The sequence below is a fragment of the Buteo buteo genome, chromosome 25 (assembly GCF_964188355.1).
Source record: "Buteo buteo chromosome 25, bButBut1.hap1.1, whole genome shotgun sequence".
NCBI lineage: Eukaryota > Metazoa > Chordata > Aves > Accipitriformes > Accipitridae > Buteo > Buteo buteo.
The window spans coordinates 11,656,280-11,675,290 of NC_134195.1; the positions used below are offsets into that span (position 1 = coordinate 11,656,280).

At 40.5% G+C, this 19,011-nt stretch overlaps 2 protein-coding genes across 4 annotated transcripts in view; one reads left to right on the plus strand and one right to left on the minus strand.

The window, feature by feature from the left end:
* Positions 1 to 19,011, minus strand: part of CYFIP1 (cytoplasmic FMR1 interacting protein 1) — an 84,035-nt gene that overhangs the window by 8,921 nt on the left and 56,103 nt on the right. For all 3 annotated transcript variants that reach the window (XM_075057398.1, XM_075057400.1, XM_075057399.1), the window contains exons 24-25: positions 8,522 to 8,665; positions 6,874 to 6,964 (exon numbers count right to left, since the gene is read on the minus strand). In XM_075057398.1, the coding sequence (XP_074913499.1) occupies positions 6,874 to 6,964; positions 8,522 to 8,665 (235 nt within the window). The remainder of the gene's footprint in view (positions 1 to 6,873; positions 6,965 to 8,521; positions 8,666 to 19,011) is intronic.
* LOC142044662 (fibronectin type III domain-containing protein 9-like) lies at positions 11,580 to 16,358 on the plus strand. Its single transcript, XM_075057358.1, has 2 exons — positions 11,580 to 12,276; positions 14,269 to 16,358. Exon 2 carries the CDS (start codon positions 14,396 to 14,398, stop codon positions 15,065 to 15,067), a length of 672 nt encoding a protein of 223 aa, XP_074913459.1. The 5' UTR covers positions 11,580 to 12,276; positions 14,269 to 14,395; the 3' UTR covers positions 15,068 to 16,358.

Consider the following 19,011-nt stretch of genomic DNA (forward strand, 5'->3'; position numbering starts at 1 on the left):
CAAGTTAATTTTTATCATCATTTTTCCATCTGTCTGCACAAGCCTGGCCCTTTTAAAAAGCCACCAAAACCCTCGGCTGATGACAGAAGAAAATACATTGTGCAAAGCTTTTGAATTGCGTGATACATATGGCAGTTCATTTCCGTTACGCTGAATCAAGTCAGGCAGTTAAATCTCCACCCAATCACATCTAAACCAACTGAAAGGAGACAAGGAAAGAGAGCACAGATGCCCCCCACCACCTTCCCATGTGTTCCTTGCACGCAACTGATGAACACTTCCCGTGCAGGAGATTAGATTTCAGTATTTACCCAGCAAGGCAAGAGCCAGGAGGGAAGAGCACAAACATCAAGTACAGCCTGGAGCATATCTATTCCAGGGAAATCCCTGAAATTCAGTAGAGAAACTTGAATATGTACAGTGAAGGAGGGAACTGTGTAGCTAACCCACACACTTCTACAGAAAGCCTCATGTCATTAAAATTAGTAACATGGAACATCAGTAAAGTGCATGGTGAGGGGATGCAGGGCTGGCTCTGTTACATCTCAAAGAACTGTTTGTCAATAGAAAATCTGCAGTAAATGAGTGTTCCCACACGCCTTCAGTGGAGATAAATTTCAGACATAGCTTTAGTAGTTTAGCGACTCAATAGAAAAACAGAACTGAAAAACTAACAGAGAAAGGTCAGATGTAGTGAGTGCTTGCTGAGCTTGATTTATTCAAAGGAAACACATTTAAATCTAGCTAAAAAGCAAACAAGTCATGGCAGCGCATCGCCAACTCCCTCCTTCCCATAACACGGGACTATGTAATGAAAAAGCACTGGAAAAGACTGTTGATGTTCATTCAATGCTGCAGTATAAAGGCCAATTGCAATTCCCAGGTGTTTGAGCAGCAGTGACCACTTGTGTTTGTTGTTTAAACACACCTGCCTACCATGGCAATGGGATGTTACAGTGCTAAATACTGGGACATCATATTTTAAAGATGAGGTTGAAAAGGCAGATTGATAAGGCAGAAAATTTTTCACAAAAAATTTTTTATACTAGGAAAAAATGCAAAGTGGGGGAGTTGAAGCAAGGTTTACCGCAAGTCTAGTGTGTTTTAGTTACACACCCTAGTGTTCCCTCTGTGTTTTTCTCTGTTGATGAAAGGGCTTCCACACCTAGCAAGAAAGGTCATCTAAGGATCAACTGCTAGAAGTCAAACCAAATACTTTCCTCATACCAAGACTTTCTGGAAACAAAAGTCCCTTGCATTATCCTGGACTAGGTCTGTGCCATAGAGGAAATCAAACTAGAATATCTACCAAGGCTTTTGGTCTTAGTATCCATGGCATATACACAGAGATTGATGGTGAACCAACAGAAGGGCTGGAAGACTCCCCAAAACACAGTGAGTAACTGTAGATTTCTCCACATAACCACCATGGTGAGAAAGCACTATCTGAGCAAGTAGGATACTGGCACCAAGGACAGACATGGGAACATTTTTCCCTTTAGCTTGCATGGTGAGTGGGGAGCAACCTGATGAGAAATAGAAGCTGCGCAAAGCAGCAGGGACGATTCTGCTACTGCAACATGGAAACAACCATCGGTCATGACACGGATGGAAAAGAGGGGGGTTCAGACTCCCCTTAATCCCCTGCCCACCCTGTCGATTTTGTGGGGATTTTCAGAGAAGAGATTGATGTCTGGAAAGACAATGAGAAAATTCTATCAATGTTATATGGGCAGTGAAATCCTGAGCATAATCCATGTCACCTACAGCAAATATAAAGGAGCAGGATGGTACAGAGAGAAACCAGGAGCCGCACAGAGGACTGTGACCAGCAACAAGGAACTCATACTGAAGGCGTGACTGAAACCAAAGCAAGATGGTAAATCCGCCCAAAAGCAGCAGGATAGCAGAAGTCAAAGAGGCTTGAGGTTCATACCATAACAATTACCTATTGTCTTTTACAGTCACTCCAGGTGACAGTTCCTCTCAAAAGTCCTTAACGAAGTTCCTTATTTCATCACCCAAAGCCCCAGTCTCCATATACAGATATATAAATACACGCACCCACACACATGCATTCATGAACAAATTGTGTCATTACTTTGAAAATCTGACACCCAGTATTCAGCATGCAGTTGTTCCAAATGCTGCCATCAACAGCGTACTACTTCCCCTTAGATAAAGGACTTGATTTACCAGCAAAACAGATGGAAGTTTACAGAGCTACATAGGTTATTTCTGATGGAACAGAAATTACACTGAAAGCACGATCTGCTTCCCAGTGGAGTCCTGCAGCAGAAATACATCATCATGTTTTTATTAACGTTTGAGCAATGGCATTCCTGATTACACTTCCTTATACTGTACAGTACACAGAACTGTATTTTTATGAAAGACTACACATGCATACTGAAGCCCTGGAAATAGAACAAGTGTCTCGGGAAAGTTAATTTCACTTAACTGTATGCAACCTTCCTCCTTCCCCTAATTTTATTTGTGGGTACAATTCATAATGAGTTATATATACATAGCACAAATTAGTTATATATACATAGCATTTTGCAAGGCAAATGAATCAAGGTTTTTTGCTCCTTCCCTCCAAGAAAGCAATTTTAATTAAACCCCTCTATTCCTGAAGATGGGATGATGTTAGGTGTCATAAGAATCAATCTTATAATCCCAGTTTCTGATTTACATAGATCTCAACAGAAGCAAAGGCTGTTGACAGAAAATAGATCCAGTAAAGTATAGAAGATTAGTAAAGGATTAGGTTTCATCTCTGCTTCCAAAATCCTCTCTCAACAGCACTCAAACAGCAGATGCCAAGTTTCAGCTGTGCAGTCTGTACACTAATTAATTTAGGAAGTCAGACCAAATCAATGCATGCAACACAAAGCTGGTTGGCTTTCTTCACTTTGGTCACCTTTCATTTTCTATAAAACCATCTCAATTCACACCTACAAACTCAAATCAAACACGTTCCAGAGCTTGTAATAATTCTGGTACCTAAAAGATTAGGACAAAAATTAGCTATTAATTCTAGAGCTGAATTGCTGACTAACAACAAACTAGATCTTGAATATAATTCTTGGTCCAGTGGTGGTTTGGGTTTTTTTCTGCAGAATACAGACTTGACTATTGTCAAGTAAAATCTGCTAATCTGCAAGAGCAAAACTGCTCCCAAGAAACTGGGTGCCATAATGACCTTTAGTTTATGATCACTTTCATACGGACCTTCAAATGACAGCTGCAAATACTTCTTTGGCTCACAAGAGACATCATTAACTTTGCATACCAGCAGTTATGCCATTTCTTTCAACAGAAATGTTCATAAGGTTTAAGCATATACATGTTTATCTGGGAATTATGACCATGGAGCCTGTGCACTGTGTTTATTTTGCTAGGAAGAAATGTCCTATTGTTCTGCATATCTAATGAGTCCTTACTGCCCTTTCGCAGTCATCTAGGTGATTTGGGTTGCCCCAAAATTCTTTCAATAGTCTGTGATTCTCTCCCAAATCTTTCTCCAATGGGCGAGTTCCAGAAAAACCTATGAATAAATTCCCTTCATATTTTTCCCCATGAGGACTCAAAGCCATTGCACCCCCACCAAGAAATTAACTTATTCTACTCATCCAAGTTTGACCAAAAACCTGGGATAATGGGGAGCATTACTAGTCCTCCTGCTGCACTCCAAGCGATGCTTCCCCAGCCACTACTGCCCTCCACCATGCTTCCCAGCTCAGGGTAGCTCCAGTTCCTATTAGACTCTGACCTGAAATATTCCAGAAAAAGAAGGGGTGGAAGACTGTTTTTTGCCAGGTTGCTGTGCTGAAGCAGCTCAAAGGTGTTGCCAGCAGCACAGTCAGCCAAAGGAGAGACAGGAACACAGCAGCCGGCAGCTCGGGGCACTGGGAGGCTTCCCTGAACAGCCGTGCAAACACATGGGGTATCAAGAGATCACAGCCTGGTGTAACGAGTGTTTTGCCCTGTGCCAGCTTTGGGTTTTTTGGTTCTTTGATGTATTTATTGTTTTAAAGAAGAAACATGGAAATGTTCTACTTCGGAAAAAATACACAAGTAGGCTACTTTCTCACCAAGTTTATATCTTGCTAAGCTCATCGATTTTTTTAAAAAACTTTCTTTTGGAGGGGTGATATGCCAGTGACAAAAACCTAAGCCTCATCTCACAGCAGAGCTGACAAAATACTTTCTTCGTCGTGTCCAATGACACTTCAGAGTGGCAGGGCATGAAATACTGATTCATCAAAAGCAGGAATGCCGTATTCAAATACTCGAAAAACAGCAGAAGAAAATGTTACCTCCAAGATGAAATTTCAAGTTTAAACTCTCATAGGCCAATATTCCTTTAACAGCTTTAGCGAATTTAAAAGGTCCCTTTAAAAATCCTTATGCTTCATGTATTTTTAGACAAATATTTTTATGACTACAAGATGAGCAAGTTCTCCACTGCTTTAGACTGTTCCTATGGAAACAAACCCACTGGCAAACAGGAGTCCTGAACAACTCTGGTACCCTGCTCCTTTTAGCAGGAATACATCACATTTAGAAATCCGCAAGTCTAAAGGCCTGATTATGTAGGGCTCAAGGAATTGCAATCAACAGAGTCCAAACAAAGCTTTCCAAATGAAGAGCCTGAAGTGTATGAAATAGCTAGAGGCTTACTTACTGAGCATACTTAAGTCGCTTCGCATATGTGAAGTGTCTCAGGAAATTAATTCTGAATTGATAAATGCATGCCACATCAAGACAGATGAGAATCTACATATTTAATCTGTAGATCGGAATCACAGTTTTGGTCTGTATGTGTAGGTAGTGCCAATTACAAAGAAGTGATTAAATGTTTTGTTACAAAAGAGTAGAAGCAGCCTACAGACATGCCCCATAGCACTCGGACTTACTACTACAACTAACTTCTGCAGGAAGCTTTCGGAGGCAGAGGAGGGAATGGACAACAGTTGGCACGCATTAGCTTGCATTTTCTGTGGCGAACCAAGTAAACAAGGTGTGGCAAAGACTGCTACAGAGGAGAATTTAGCACAGGAAGGAGAGGACAGTGATTCAAATCAAGCATGGTTTGAGCCTGCCCTTCTACAATCTGGCAGTTCCTCTCAAGATGCCAGATGAGGGCTAAAATCTACAGCACGTCCCCATTGCAGAGAACATTTTCCTTTATCAGTCAGAGCTGCTCCAAGGGCAGACAGCTCCATGATGGGGAGGCATCAGAGAGCACAACACAATTCTTCAGTGATGCGAGAGAGGGATGGAAGTGCCCTGAGCTTCCACGTGCCTTTTCTGTCTAGTGTCTTTGAAAGGAAAGGGAGAGGCGGCACGACAGTGCTATAAAGGCTGTCTCTGCCATTTCTTGGAAGAGACTCTCTGGGAGGTTATTAAGTGTCCGCTGCTAGCAATAGTTTGGAACAGGAAAAATACATGTGTCAAGATAAAACCTGTCATGAACAGCGGCAGGGAAGGAGCAGAGAATCAGCTGGATTTTTGAGATCCAGTCCAATTCTAGTTGCTATGATCTTCCATTGTAAAAATCAAGAGTTACTCTGACCTCTTGGTACAGTAGGCATCTAAACATATGGGATTTCTTTTGCAAGAGTAAATATGAGGTCAAAGCAGTTTGTGATTTCTACAAAACAGGAAAGTGATGAACGATTTTAAAATGTTTTAATCAATCCTGTGAAGGCTACCATTGCACAAGTAAAGTTTTGCCTTTCCTATAGGATGGATTGCTTTTAACCTCAAGAGAAAGTTTCTGCTTAAGTCCCTGGGCATCTCCTGCCAAATACTTACTCCTTACAGGTGAGGATTTCTGGCAAGAGACTATGAGCTTCCTAATGTCACCTGTAGCATCACAGACCCTGCTGATGCATGATCTATATTTGAGAATACCTACTGCTTTTGCGGTCAGACCTTAATGGCTAAAAACCTCAGATAGACTATTTTTATACTGCTAAGTACCATGATTCATTCATTTCTATGCTCCAGGGAGAAAAACAGGAAGGAAACACTTAGTAAGTCCTCAATTTCGTTTAACATTGGTAACGAGCGTCAAGCAAGCTGTGGGAAGTGGAAAAAAAAGCCAACCTCATTCCAATTGGAGTGGCATTTAATAAACCTGTGCAACACTGGAAAAATAAAGATATACTCATGAGGTGGGTGGCACATGGAAGGATTAATTTGTGTTAATTAGAAGTTGTGGAGGAGGAATATTTTGAAGGGGGGGAAGCAGTTTCAGAATTTCAGTGAACATTGTGATAAATACTAATTAGCCAATTATTTCTCCATAGTGCCAAGCAGCTTTCAAAGTCATTTCTTCTGCAACTGTCACACCTCCTGTTAAGTGGCTAAGATGCACCCCACACAAGCCTCAGACATAACTATTCTGGCAGGACCAGTTTGCCTCTCAGCAGTATCACTCTCTTTATCTTACATTTGATAAGGACAAAGGAAGAGGGAACAGAGGCTTTTCCAGAGAATCAGGGTTATTTAAATTAGACATTTAAACAGAACAAGTGTGAGAGGCTAACTTGCAGAGGGAAAAGCTCAACACACTTATGAGAAAGACTAGGAACAGAAACCATTGTGAACGTCCCAGCTCAAGATCAATTATGTCGTAATGCCATCACACAGGAATCTGAAAACTTCATCAAGTATTTTCAGAAAGCCCAGCATTCAATGATTCTTATTATGAAAAAAAACAACCAACCAACCAACAGACTAAGTGCTGATTATTAGGAGAGAGAAGAGAGGGAGGGAAAGACAGAGGTACACATGATCCAGAAGGCAGTGATTAGTATCGTCCTATTAAGGCTGCTATGGTAACACCAAACATGAACTAACCTGGAGAACCATACTCATGTCTCGGTAACCTACAGATCTTGGGCATCACTTCCATTAGGGTCTTGACATACTGAAGAATGGTCCCTTGTAACTAAGAGAAAACAGATGTGTGTAAACATGTCAGTGTTATTGAACTAGGAAACTTTACAACAAATTGCATTCAAACTACACATGAATTAAACAAGCTCTAAAAATCTTGCATTTAATTCTGTCAGTTGCCATCTTAAAAAGGCAAATTTTTCAAATGAATACAGTTGCACTTCCCTTCATATGGCATTAACCACCTTTTGCTACAGGAAGAGTGGCACAACAGCTAAGGCCAGGAAGCTAAAAAAGAGGAAATCATGTTCTTCTCTCGCAGACTGTCTCTATTGTCTAATCAACTTTTAGATTTTTGGTAAAAAAGTTGCATTTGAATACTTTCAAAAGCAACAAGAGAAAAATCCTTAGCATCAGGTATGTCTGTAACAGCTCAAACTGGCTATTCTGGGCATACCAGTTAACACACAGTCCCAGCCTACAGTCGGTCTACCTTCCTCCCACTAGACACCTATTTCATACCTGTCTCCCTACATCTGAACATCTGCATCAGCAGGATACCTCTCCCCAGGCCTTTTAACCTTCTTTATAAATACCCAAGCATTCAATGCTACTTTTAATGAATTGAGACAATCTACCACCTAAATAAATAGTAATAAAAATCTCCCCAAAAAACAACAAACCAACACTTGACCCCAAACCACAAAAAAAATCTGTGTTTTCCTCTTTCCCTGGAGATTAGACCACAGCACCACTTCAAGAAGGCTCCAGCCTTTCTAGATTGTAAAAAATGTACTTAGAACATTGTGGGAATTACTGTAAACAAACTGAATATGTCAAGTGTCTGAAGTGAGATTATGAATACTACAGCTATCCCCCAGTATAGTTGGATTATTTTGGCAGCATGCTCCTTACAGGCAACAGGGACAGAGAGGAAAAGACAATTTCTTTGCCTTAAACTTAACTGCAATGCATTATGACTATATACACAGATACTAATAATACAGCGAACAGCCAGTCCCTCAACCTCTTCCTAGTTACAGAAAAGACCCTTTTCAATACAAGATACCTAGGCTGTATAGATAACTTGTTCAACATCTGGTCTGAGCACTCTTCTAAATAGGCTTGATGCTATCCATTGCTAGATCAAGCACAAAGATTAAACCTTCCTTGTTATTAAGGCATCATCTGTCAATGATGTTATTAATGAAAGCCCTGAAGTTAGGCAAGGCAGAAAGCACACTCCAGCTGTTGTCAAAAAAATATTGAGAAAGTGAATTTACAGTACAATCTTTAAGTTGAAATCAACTAATGTGAAACAGTCATACTTTTCCAGAGTTTACCCAGGATGTAACAGCAGAGGTCTCCACAAATTAAATTCATCTCCAGTGAAAAATCCAAGGTTTTCAAAACATTGCTCGGGCTACCAAGGCACATCTATTGCTCTCACAAGACACTGAGTACTCTCAGACACAGCTTATATTGAACTTCAATGGAAGTAACATTTTAATTAGTTTTATCTGACACTTTACTTTCACTTTGTTTTTCTTGAGACATTTCTTATCAGAAACCATTTGGAATAGCAGAAAATGAATGACAATTGGCATACCAGGCTCTTGACAACTTTCAGCAACTCCTCCATCACCACAGCAATACCCTGATAACCAAGAAGTCTACAGATGACTTTAAAGTGAGGGGGACCAACAAAATTCCTGTAGTTGCTGTAGATGCTGGAATATGCCAGATTCAATGCCTAAAACGAGAGAACAGGCACAATTAATGACAATTTCAGGTGACTGCATCTTTATAATAATCTCATTTAAACAGCATTTTAAAGCATATTAATAACAACTTTCTCTCTCTCTCTTTCCAGAGGTTAAAATACAAAGCTTCCCTTTTGTAAGGCAGGAACTCCAACCAAAATCTCCGTATTAGCAAGAAAAACTTGTAAACACTTTTTTTTCCACCATGCATCTTCCACTTAACCATTTATAAAGCCATGAACATTTCCTCTTTTGTGTTTTTCTATTTACACAGGTATAAAAGGATAAGAGTAGTCAATGGCAACTCTCAGATCCCTGAATTTAAAGCACAGCTTCTGCTCCTATATCATCCATTTTATGTACAAAACATCTTGAAAGAAGTTACTTCAATTTTTAGTTCATAATAGGTGTTTTAGATCTTTGAGGACTCAACTACAAAAAAACAGCCTTCTGCAGTTACTGCTCTGCAACTAATTAATAAGGATCTCTCTTTTTCAAACCCCTTAGCTGTACAGAAGATGAAAGCAAATCTAAGTCTGGGATGTAACCTCATGGAAATTATTCCAGAGTTGTATAAATAGGACCAGGTGCTTTGCCATATTAATGGCTATTTCTTCAAAGCAAACACAACTGTACATGCTGATGCTGTGTAGGGATTTAGGAACTGCTTGCTGAAGCTGCGGATCAAAGCGGAGTTACCTAACTTAACACCCTCCATTTTTGTAAGTGGGTTGTTCTCCTAATATCCTGAAATTTAATTTTAAAGGGGAATCTTGTCAACCTTTCTTGCTGAAGGTTCCACTGTGCTTTCTTTTCTTTTCTGCAGTTATCACTCTCTCCAATACATGCATGAAAGACAACATACTGCTAGACTTTCAATTCCACACACATCAGCTGTAACAAAAAATTTTCCTTCATCTTTATCCAGGAAGAACATTGACCTTCCCTTCAGTGCAGATCCTGCTCCAATTATCCATGCAAGTCAATACCAGATACTGTAATACATGGCATTGCACAAAGAAACTACTAGGAATTCAAGTCATTAAACTCTACCAAGCTCTTGGAGGATTTTAGTCTCATAAAAGGACTTACAAATCATCTTTAGAAGACATCAGGATAGAAGATACAGTTTTATTTTTGTTGTAAATCTCTATATAAACACCAGTTTCCAAAGTGTTTTGAACCGTCGTCTTAGAAATTCAAAAATTGGATTCTAGACTGATATATAGCGAATGCAAATTTAGCAACAGGTTAACACTTCTTGGCCACCTTTTGTGGATGCCTTAGATTTGCCTTCACAAACCCTCATGCGTCAAAAATTGGTGCACTATGAAAGAAATACATGATAGCACAGGCTCAGAAGAAACCATCTAGGTCATAACGAGAGACAACTAGAGATGCAAAACCAACTTTCTGAATCAGGCAGCTCCTGACCTAAGTGAGAAACCTTGCATAAGTTATTAAAACACTCACACATAGAAAATTACATACATTTTATCCTGCTTCAACGACCACAGAAATTTATAACCAGCAATTTATTTCTGCAATGCAAAAATTCAAGAAGTTGCCAGTACTGAAATTTACCTAAAGGTTTAGTTATATTTCTTAAGTGCCTGAACTTCTGTCTCCATCTGTGTGATGAAACTATACAGCAAGACAGCCTGACCTGCAGAAGGTAGGTTTGGGGATTTTTTTGTTTTTCTTATCTTGAGGGTCCTGGTGAACAAGAAGCTGACCACAAGCCAGCAGTATGCCCTCATAGCAAAGGTGGCCAACAACCAGCGGGGCTGCATGAGGCAGAGCACTGCCAGCAGGTTGAGGGAGGTGATCCATCTCCTCTACTCAGCATAGGTGAGACAAACCTGGAGTACTGGGTCCAGTGGTGGCCTCCCCAGTACAGGAGAGAGACAGAGAGACATAGGGGAGATCCTAGCAGTGGGCCTCAAAGATGATTAAGGGACTGGAGCACCTTTCCTATGAGGAAAGGCTGAGAGGGCTGAGACTATTCAGCCTGGAGAAGAGAAGGCTCAGGGGGATCACATTCACGTGCATAAGAAACTGATGGGGGGAGTAAAAAAGATGATGGAGCCAACTCTGCTCAGTGGTGCCCAGCGACAGGACAAGGGGCCATGGGCACAAACGGGAAATCCCATTTAAACGTCAGAAAAAGCGTCACTGCTGTGAGGGTGGTCAAACAGAGAGGTTGTGGAGTCTCTGTCCTCAGAGACGTTCGAGACCTGACCGGACCCGTCCCTGAGCAACCCGCTGCAGGTCACCCTGCTCTGGAGGGTCCCCTGGCCTCAGCCATCTGTCAGTCTGGGGAAGCTTTGTTGTAAGGACCACAGCAGGCTTATGTCAATTTTGTGGAGGAGCGCTGTTTCCAAATACTCACCCATCTTTTCTGTGAATGCAAACTAAAATAGACACAGTCCTGCTATTAGATCGGAGCTGGCTGAAAGGCTAAACTCCAAACACACCCCACTGGGTGGACAGCCTAAAGCTGCATCCTTCTAGTACAGCGGGTGCATTTCCATACCTCTCTGCATACAGAAAAGGGGTCTGGGGCATTGATGGGGGACAGAACTGGTAAAACCGTAAGAAAATATGTGCAGATGAATGTCCCAATATACTAAGCTTTTATACAACTGTCCCTAAAAGGGTGACATTTAATCTTTTGCTTTTGACATTTTCAGTCAGGTAGGTGTCTACAATAAACATGTCCAAACTATCTATTTTGGCTATAGTGCAAGGAGAATTTTACTTCAGTAGGTTAAAGCATTTTACTGCCATGCGGTTAAGAGGAGGGAACTCCTCTTCGCACAGCAGAAACTTGTCATAGAAAAGCAAGCCCTAAAAACATGATTTCAGTATTTAAAAACTCACTCATAACAATAAGAAGCCAGCCAACTAGAAATACATCTTTCTTCAATGTAACCCTCATGGGGAAGTACCTAAAATGGTCCACCTGTAAACGCTGGATTAGCAGAGCTTTATAAACTGTGACAAGGTATTTAGAAGACACTATCACACGCCACTGCTGCTTCCCCCCCATAATGCACAGAAGCATAAAATGCTTAGGGGAGAAGCCACTAACAAAGGGGAGGTGGGGGTGGAGAGGGAGGGAAGGAAAGAGGGAGTTCATTATTTTTTAAGCTATGCTTGCTCCCTCCCCTACTTAAATAAAAAAAAAGTTGCTAGTTGCTGATGTCATCAAAGTGCTAACATTAATCACTCACAGCATCACTGGTACATGCACAAGAGCATATAACAGGGATGTTCAGGCAGCACACTGTCCAAGGGGAGGCAAGCAAGACTTTTTTTTCCACTGTATGTTCTTTGAAAAGCAAGGCAACAGCATCCAGACATGCATGAATTTAAGTGGAAAAGACAAAGAAACCATGCCACCAGCAGCATCGGAGAAAAAAACTGAAAGCACCAAGCAATGAGAATTCAGTCCAGGGAATCTGAGGGGAAGAAAAAGCAAACCAGCAAGCAGAGATCAGGCAGGAAATAACTCATGTGAAAAGGGATACAGAAAACTTAGTGTTTATATAATTTTCACAGCAGCATCACCATATGAAATTTCCATCAGGAAGTGACGGTAAGTACTGACTTTATAATCTGTAAAACATCAAATGGGTTTTCCAAACATTTACATGTCAGTAATTATGTGTCACCTAATAACTGATGTTTTGTAACAATAGAAATGTATTACTGTTATTTAATTAAAATCCAAACATTCTACTTACAAAATGCTGTGAGGATGAAACTATTGTTTCTAGACTGTGTTAGGAAGTGTTCTATAAAAAATAAATTATAATTTTAAGTAATTGGGATCTACCGGCTACAGAGAAGACAACTGAGCAAGTAAAAGCTCAGATCTTACTAATGCACCCGATTTTAATATCTGCAAAAGCTGCATAAATGCCAAAATGTGTCTGTCTAATAAGTTTATTTGATAGCGAACTCAGTTCCATTATATTGTTGCTGTATCAAAGAGGGTACAGTTACGACACAATTAGAATGGCAGCATCTACCCAGATCAGTCATATCTAAGGTTTTACATTGTAATGAAAATAAACATACATCTTTTTCTTCCCACTTCCCAATAAATATAATCCAAAAGCCTTGAGCAACAATTTTCATACATAAAGTCATAGAATTCTTACTATTAATATAACTATCAAAATCCTACTAGAATATATATTTTGTGAGCCTTCTATCTAATATAAAATACAATAAAAGTAATACAGAATAATTTCAGAATATGTTATGAGCGAATCTTACAAGCTTTCTTCATCAGGAGAATTTTCAATAGTCAGTTGTTATTTAGCCAGAAGACTTAACATTTTAAACCTGATCATTAAAAAAAAATAATTAATGTTTATAATGAAGTCATAAACAATGAAATACAGTGTTACTGTCATGGACATTTATCTTCATAAAAAAAGTAAGAAACTTTCACAGTGGAAAAAACTTCCACGAGTGCCACTAGAAACTAAGAGAATCAGATTAAATTGCTGATGTAGGCTCATTTTCAGAAGTTACCCTCACAACACTAGAAGCAAAAAAACCATGCCAAACAAATGAAAATACCCACTGGCTGTTAATATATATTCTGTAATAGACTTGTTTAGAAAATTGCAGAAAACAGATGTTTTCCTTTCACTATTTACAGTGGTAACACAAACTGAGAATCTCAAAATACTGGCTGTTTTTCTAGTTTTAACTTTATAATGAGGAGGAGCATAAGGTCAGGGCAGGCAGACTATAGAATTACATACAATTGCTTAGAACAGAAGAGAGTATTAGGCCTTTTTAAAAACTCCACTATTTATCCAAAAGGTATGCTATAGTGAAAGCTGTGTTTCACCAACTAAGCTTAGCTTGAGAAATGTTTTCTAAGAGGCTGACTAGCATCAAGACTAAATATTGTGATGCTGATGCTACCAATGTAGTCATCACAGCCACTGCTGCTCTAGCGGTAGGTACAGATGTGCTAAATCACCAGCAAAAAATGGACAGTGTCACTGAATAAGAAACTAATGTAAAATTATATTGGAGACAAAATAATATCTGGTGATGTTTCCACATACTGTTTTGTGTTTCAGTTGATTGTGACTGGCAAAAATGAAGACTTGTGGATGGCAGAGGCATTTATCCCTCAATAGCCACTCCTGCCACCCCTCTCTTGCCACTTAACGTAAGAAAATTCATTGCTCATAAAAGCAAGCTCTGAGATTATGTAAAACACCAAGTAAGTAAAATAAAATGCAAGACACTAGACTAGAGACAAAAACAAATGCTGCATTTCTTTTTCAGTCATCTGAAAAAAAATGGTGAAATAAAGTGGTTCCCCGATTGCAAATTCTGCAAAACACACCATCTCTCATGGAGACAAGATACAACGGGTCACCCGTACAGGCAGCAGCTCCAGCTGAATTTCTATAAGCATATATTTATCCTTTCACTTGGGAAAGAAATACAGAGTTTAAAATACCCCAAACTTTAAGAACTTCCAATTCCCACTTTTACACAGCAGTACCAAAAATAAGAGCATAGTTTCCTAATAAACTCCTTTCCTAAATTACAGAGCACTACGATTAAGATCCACACGACATCCCCAGTGCTGCAGCTTCTCAGTTACCTCCCTGGGAAACAAACACCTTCCCTTTCTACAGCATCGGGAGATTAAAAAAAACCACCAGAGCAACATCCCAATGGGAATAATTGTTCAAAACATCACAGGAAACACGGCTATGGTAATTTGGCCAAAAATGGCCAGTTGTGCCGACAGCTTTTACAGCATCATGTACCACCCTAACTGGAACAGCATGCTATCCAGTTACTCAAGAAAGAGCTTTCAGAAGGAAGAGAGGGTGCCTGCCAGCCGCTCCTCCTTTGTTATTGAAAACCTAACTCCGCTAACGACATACATCGTGTGCGTGACCTGCCAGTCCGCAAACCCCTCCAGTGACCAGTGCAGAGTTTTTAACACGCTGGAACAAGACCCAGCATCTGTGAGCAACACCAAGAAAGAGCTGGCGCTGGGCATCTGGCTCACCAGCAGCATCCTGCTCCTCATCATCGCCGCAATCCTCCTCTATGGCTGCTTGCACCTCCTGTGCCGCAGGAGACGTGAGCGTTTGCAAGGGCGAAAGGGGACCTCCAAACAAGACCACGGGAAGGCGTGGACCAAAAGCACAGCGTACTCCTCGGAGGAGCTCAGCGGGCAAAGCCAACTGATGCAGGACACCAAGGAAAAGCACGCAGGTGGCATCCAGCTGGCCACAATCATAGAGAATCCCTCAGCATGCAAGGAGCCCATCATGCCAACTTCCAAAAGCTGGGAACAAGTGCCAACGACAGGACAGTGCTCTGCTATAAGTTAGAAACCTTTTGTCAGGGAGGAGATTTTTGCTACGTACGACATCCCAACTGCTTCAAATGCATTGCGTGCATCGTCGGTGCTCACAACGGGGAGCTCCGACCGCTCACCACAGCACTCCTGGCTGTACCTCCAGTGTCACATCCCTTTCCAACAGCCCGTACGCAGCCAGAGGTACTCAGAGGCAAACGTTCAGATTCCCAAGAAGTGAGCACTTCAGCCACACTCTGTTATTTAAAAATTAAGCATGTAGCAAATAATCGGTTTACATTTTGAGGGGATTTTTGGGTTGCTTTTCTTTAGTCTAAAACAGCAAACAAATATAAAAATGAATCAAAAGTAATCAAGAGACTTTTTTTTTTTTTTTAATAGCATAAATAAAACGGAGTAGAAGTTTTGAGACAGCAACCCAGGCTGCTACACTACAGGCAACAGGAACATACACCCCAAGTGTATGCAGTGGTTTGCCAGTGTGAGTTTTACCCCCGCAATCCCGACTGCTTCTCAAACTACACACTACAAACTACTACACTCAAGACTACGCACTTCACTGACAGTGGTGCTCTCCATAGCTCCCATCTGAATGAGGTCAACCTCAGCATGTAAGCTAAACTCACCAGGATTTTAATGGTATCCTTTCATCTGTCTCTGAAATTTCCCCTTGCCCTAAAAACATATGCAAGATAGTGACTCTGTAAGGACACTTCTAATGAAACTAAGGAAATATCCTGGGTTATCATATATTGCACTCCTCTGCACCCACCACAAGCCACCTTCTGCTCCAGGGGCGAGTGACTCCCCTGTAGAGGAAACAGAGTTCAGAGAAGCAACTGCTGGCCTTTCCTTCTCTCTTTCTCTTTCAGTTTTAATGATGAAACTCATTCACCAGCTGCAAATTCCTATCCAACTGCACAGTACTTTTTGTATAATGAAGGGGCAAGGAAGTAAAAACATGCCAAAACACGTTTTATTTTTGTAACAAGAAAATCTGCCAATCAACTCACTCTGCCTTGAGCTTCATGGCAAAGTGCCAAGAAAGGCCCTTCAGACAGAAACCTGTTCACCCTCACAACATGACAAGTTTTGTCTGGCTTACGTGTATAGGTCACTGTCCTGGTTTTGGCTAGGATAGTTAATTTTCTTTCAAGTAGCTGGTACAGTGTTGTGTTCTGGATTTAGTATGAGAATAATGTTGATAACACACTGATGTTTTCAGTTGTTGCTAAGTAGTGTTTAGACTAAGTCAAGGATTTTTCCACTTCTCCTGCCCAGCCAACAGGAAGGCTGGAGGGGCACAAGAAGTTGGGAGGGGACACAGCCAGGACAGCTGACCCAAACTGGCCAAAGGGGTATTCCATACCATGTGATGTCATGCCCAGTATATAAACGGGGGGGAGTGGGGCCGGGGGGGGGGGGGTGGATCGCTCCTAAGGAACTGACTGGGCATTGGTCAGCGAGTAGTGAGCAACTGCATTGTGCATCACTTGTTTTGTATATTCCATTCATTATTATTGTTGTCATTATTATTGTTGTTATTATTATCAGTATTAGTTTCTTCCTTTCTGTTCTATTAAACTGTTCTTATCTCAACCCAAGAGTTTTACTTTTTTCCCTGCTCATTCTCTCCCCCATCCCACTGGGTGGGGGGAAGTCAGTGAGCAGCTGTGTGGTGCTTAGTTGCTGGCTGGGGTTACATCATGACAGTCACCCTGTTTTAAATCTCTTAAGTGCATTTGTGTTCCATAAAACATAATAAATCTTAGTATTGCTGTACACTATGGTACATCTGAAAAACAAAGATACACTCTGACTGCAGGCATTTTAAACTGCTATTGATACGAACATATGCATAAAGTCAGCTCTTGTTGACACAGCTCAGTTGTAAAGTAAAGGCTGGAGAACTGCTGGCTGGGCAGCTGCCATCCCTTTCCACCATGCCCTGAAAGCCGACGGGGTGTACAATTTTGGCAAGAGACTGCCCACTGAGTATTTCACAGCAGGCAATGGGTCTTTTCAGCTACTGTATTTTGACAACATTTCCCACAACTTGTGAAAGACGTCAACTCTCATGTTGCTAGGAAGATGGGAGTTGGCATAAGTTTGAGGCGGCATCTTTACTTTTTCCTACTAGGATAGGTACGACACACAGAAACACACGCTGAATGAGGGCGAGTGTATTACTTTTAGAAAACACTTCAAAAGGCATCTTTATTGTGTTAAGTTAGCAATAACGTGTTCTCCACCCCCTACATAGCACTTTCTCCAGCTGACACGTTTTTCTTTGTCTTACACATCAGTCTTAAATAAACTCTGAAGACAACAACAGTTTACTGCTGTTTCAGATGAAGGTATTTCATGAAACAGACACTGAAAAAGTCTCTTCAGAGCATAAGCCAACACTACAGGTTTACTGCCAAAAAGGGGTGGCTGGGTAGCGGGGACAGAAAAAAATGCTTTAAAATGATCTTGTAATCAAATTAATGGTAATGCTTCTCTGACTAGGATTTCATTGAAGAGAGAAAAGATGATTTTAATGTTAAAGGGTTGCGGCCAAAAGACATATTCTCATCTCTGCCAACATCTTGGGCCCTTGAAAACCTGTTACTTCTCTGCATCTCTGTTTCTTTATGTGGGTTTTAAGGCAGTCCAATACATATATTTACATGCATTTATATGTTATACAGACATTTATATACTGTACTGAGAACATGGAGCAGTTCAGTCTTAAAGCAGTTTTGAGGCATTCAACTACTGAATCTTGTTATATATACACATATATACAAAAACACACATGTATCAAATTGAGATGGCAAGGAGCTACCGTGGAAGTGCTTCCAGGAATGGGATTTACCTCATCTAAATATAAAATCATTCCACCCAAAGAGTTTACTCTGCACTACTTAGATAAATATTTATATCACCTCATAAGCAATGGACCATCTTGCAGCCACTGCAAATGAGCAATGCATAACGAGCATCTGACTTTTGCACTAGTGTTGAATGTCATCACACACTCACAGAGCTATATGATTCTTTGGCTCTTGCTCAGAAAGTTTTATTACAGATTCATTCAGGTTCATTCTGGCAATTCTATGTTTTGGTAGTTCACTGTCCAGTTTTAACAGTGATCTAGCAAGGGGTAAACTTGCTAAGTGATTACTAAACTGATAATAAGATGCAACATAGTGCAAACTGATGTTAACTTGTACACCAGCAGTAGATAAAAAACATTATATTCACATTGAGAAGTATTTTCCAAAGGGGTCTTTTTTTCACAAAACAAATGAGTTAGCATCTACAAAATGCAGAAGACATACAAACATGAAAATCTTTGGAAGATGTTGTATAAGCCAGAAAGGAAGCTCTTAAATTCTGGTCTACACAACCTCTATAAAACCAGGTACTTCATTAACATGCAAAGTTAGTTTCAAATCCCCAGAAGAGACTCTTTGTTATATGTGCATTATTAAATATTTTATGCATCCAGCCCACATTGCCAATTTCAATCTCCTAACATTCATTTCATTAATCCTACACACACTTCACCTGAGTAAAGGGATTTCAATGACCATGCTCAACGAGCTTTTAACATACTCCAGCTCACTTAAAAGGATGATGAGCTTTTGCAGGTCAGCTCCTTCCCACCTGACAGCTCTGCTCCCATGTCAGCCAAGAGAAGTAATTTGTATCTGTGCGTTTCTGTTTTGCTAATTGGATGAAGATACTGCTCAGAAAGCTTTAGATGCAACAGAGAAGGGGGACACAACTGTCTATGCTAAGCATCAATACACATTAATATAGACCAAATGCTTTGATCCATTTAGAAATACCTGAGACTACGTGAACACTTTGAGATCAAAACTAAAAATTTCTTTAATTACTCTTAAGCAAGCACATTCCTCATGTAAAGCTTCTGCACAGAAAGTGTTTAGCCATTACAGTCCAATA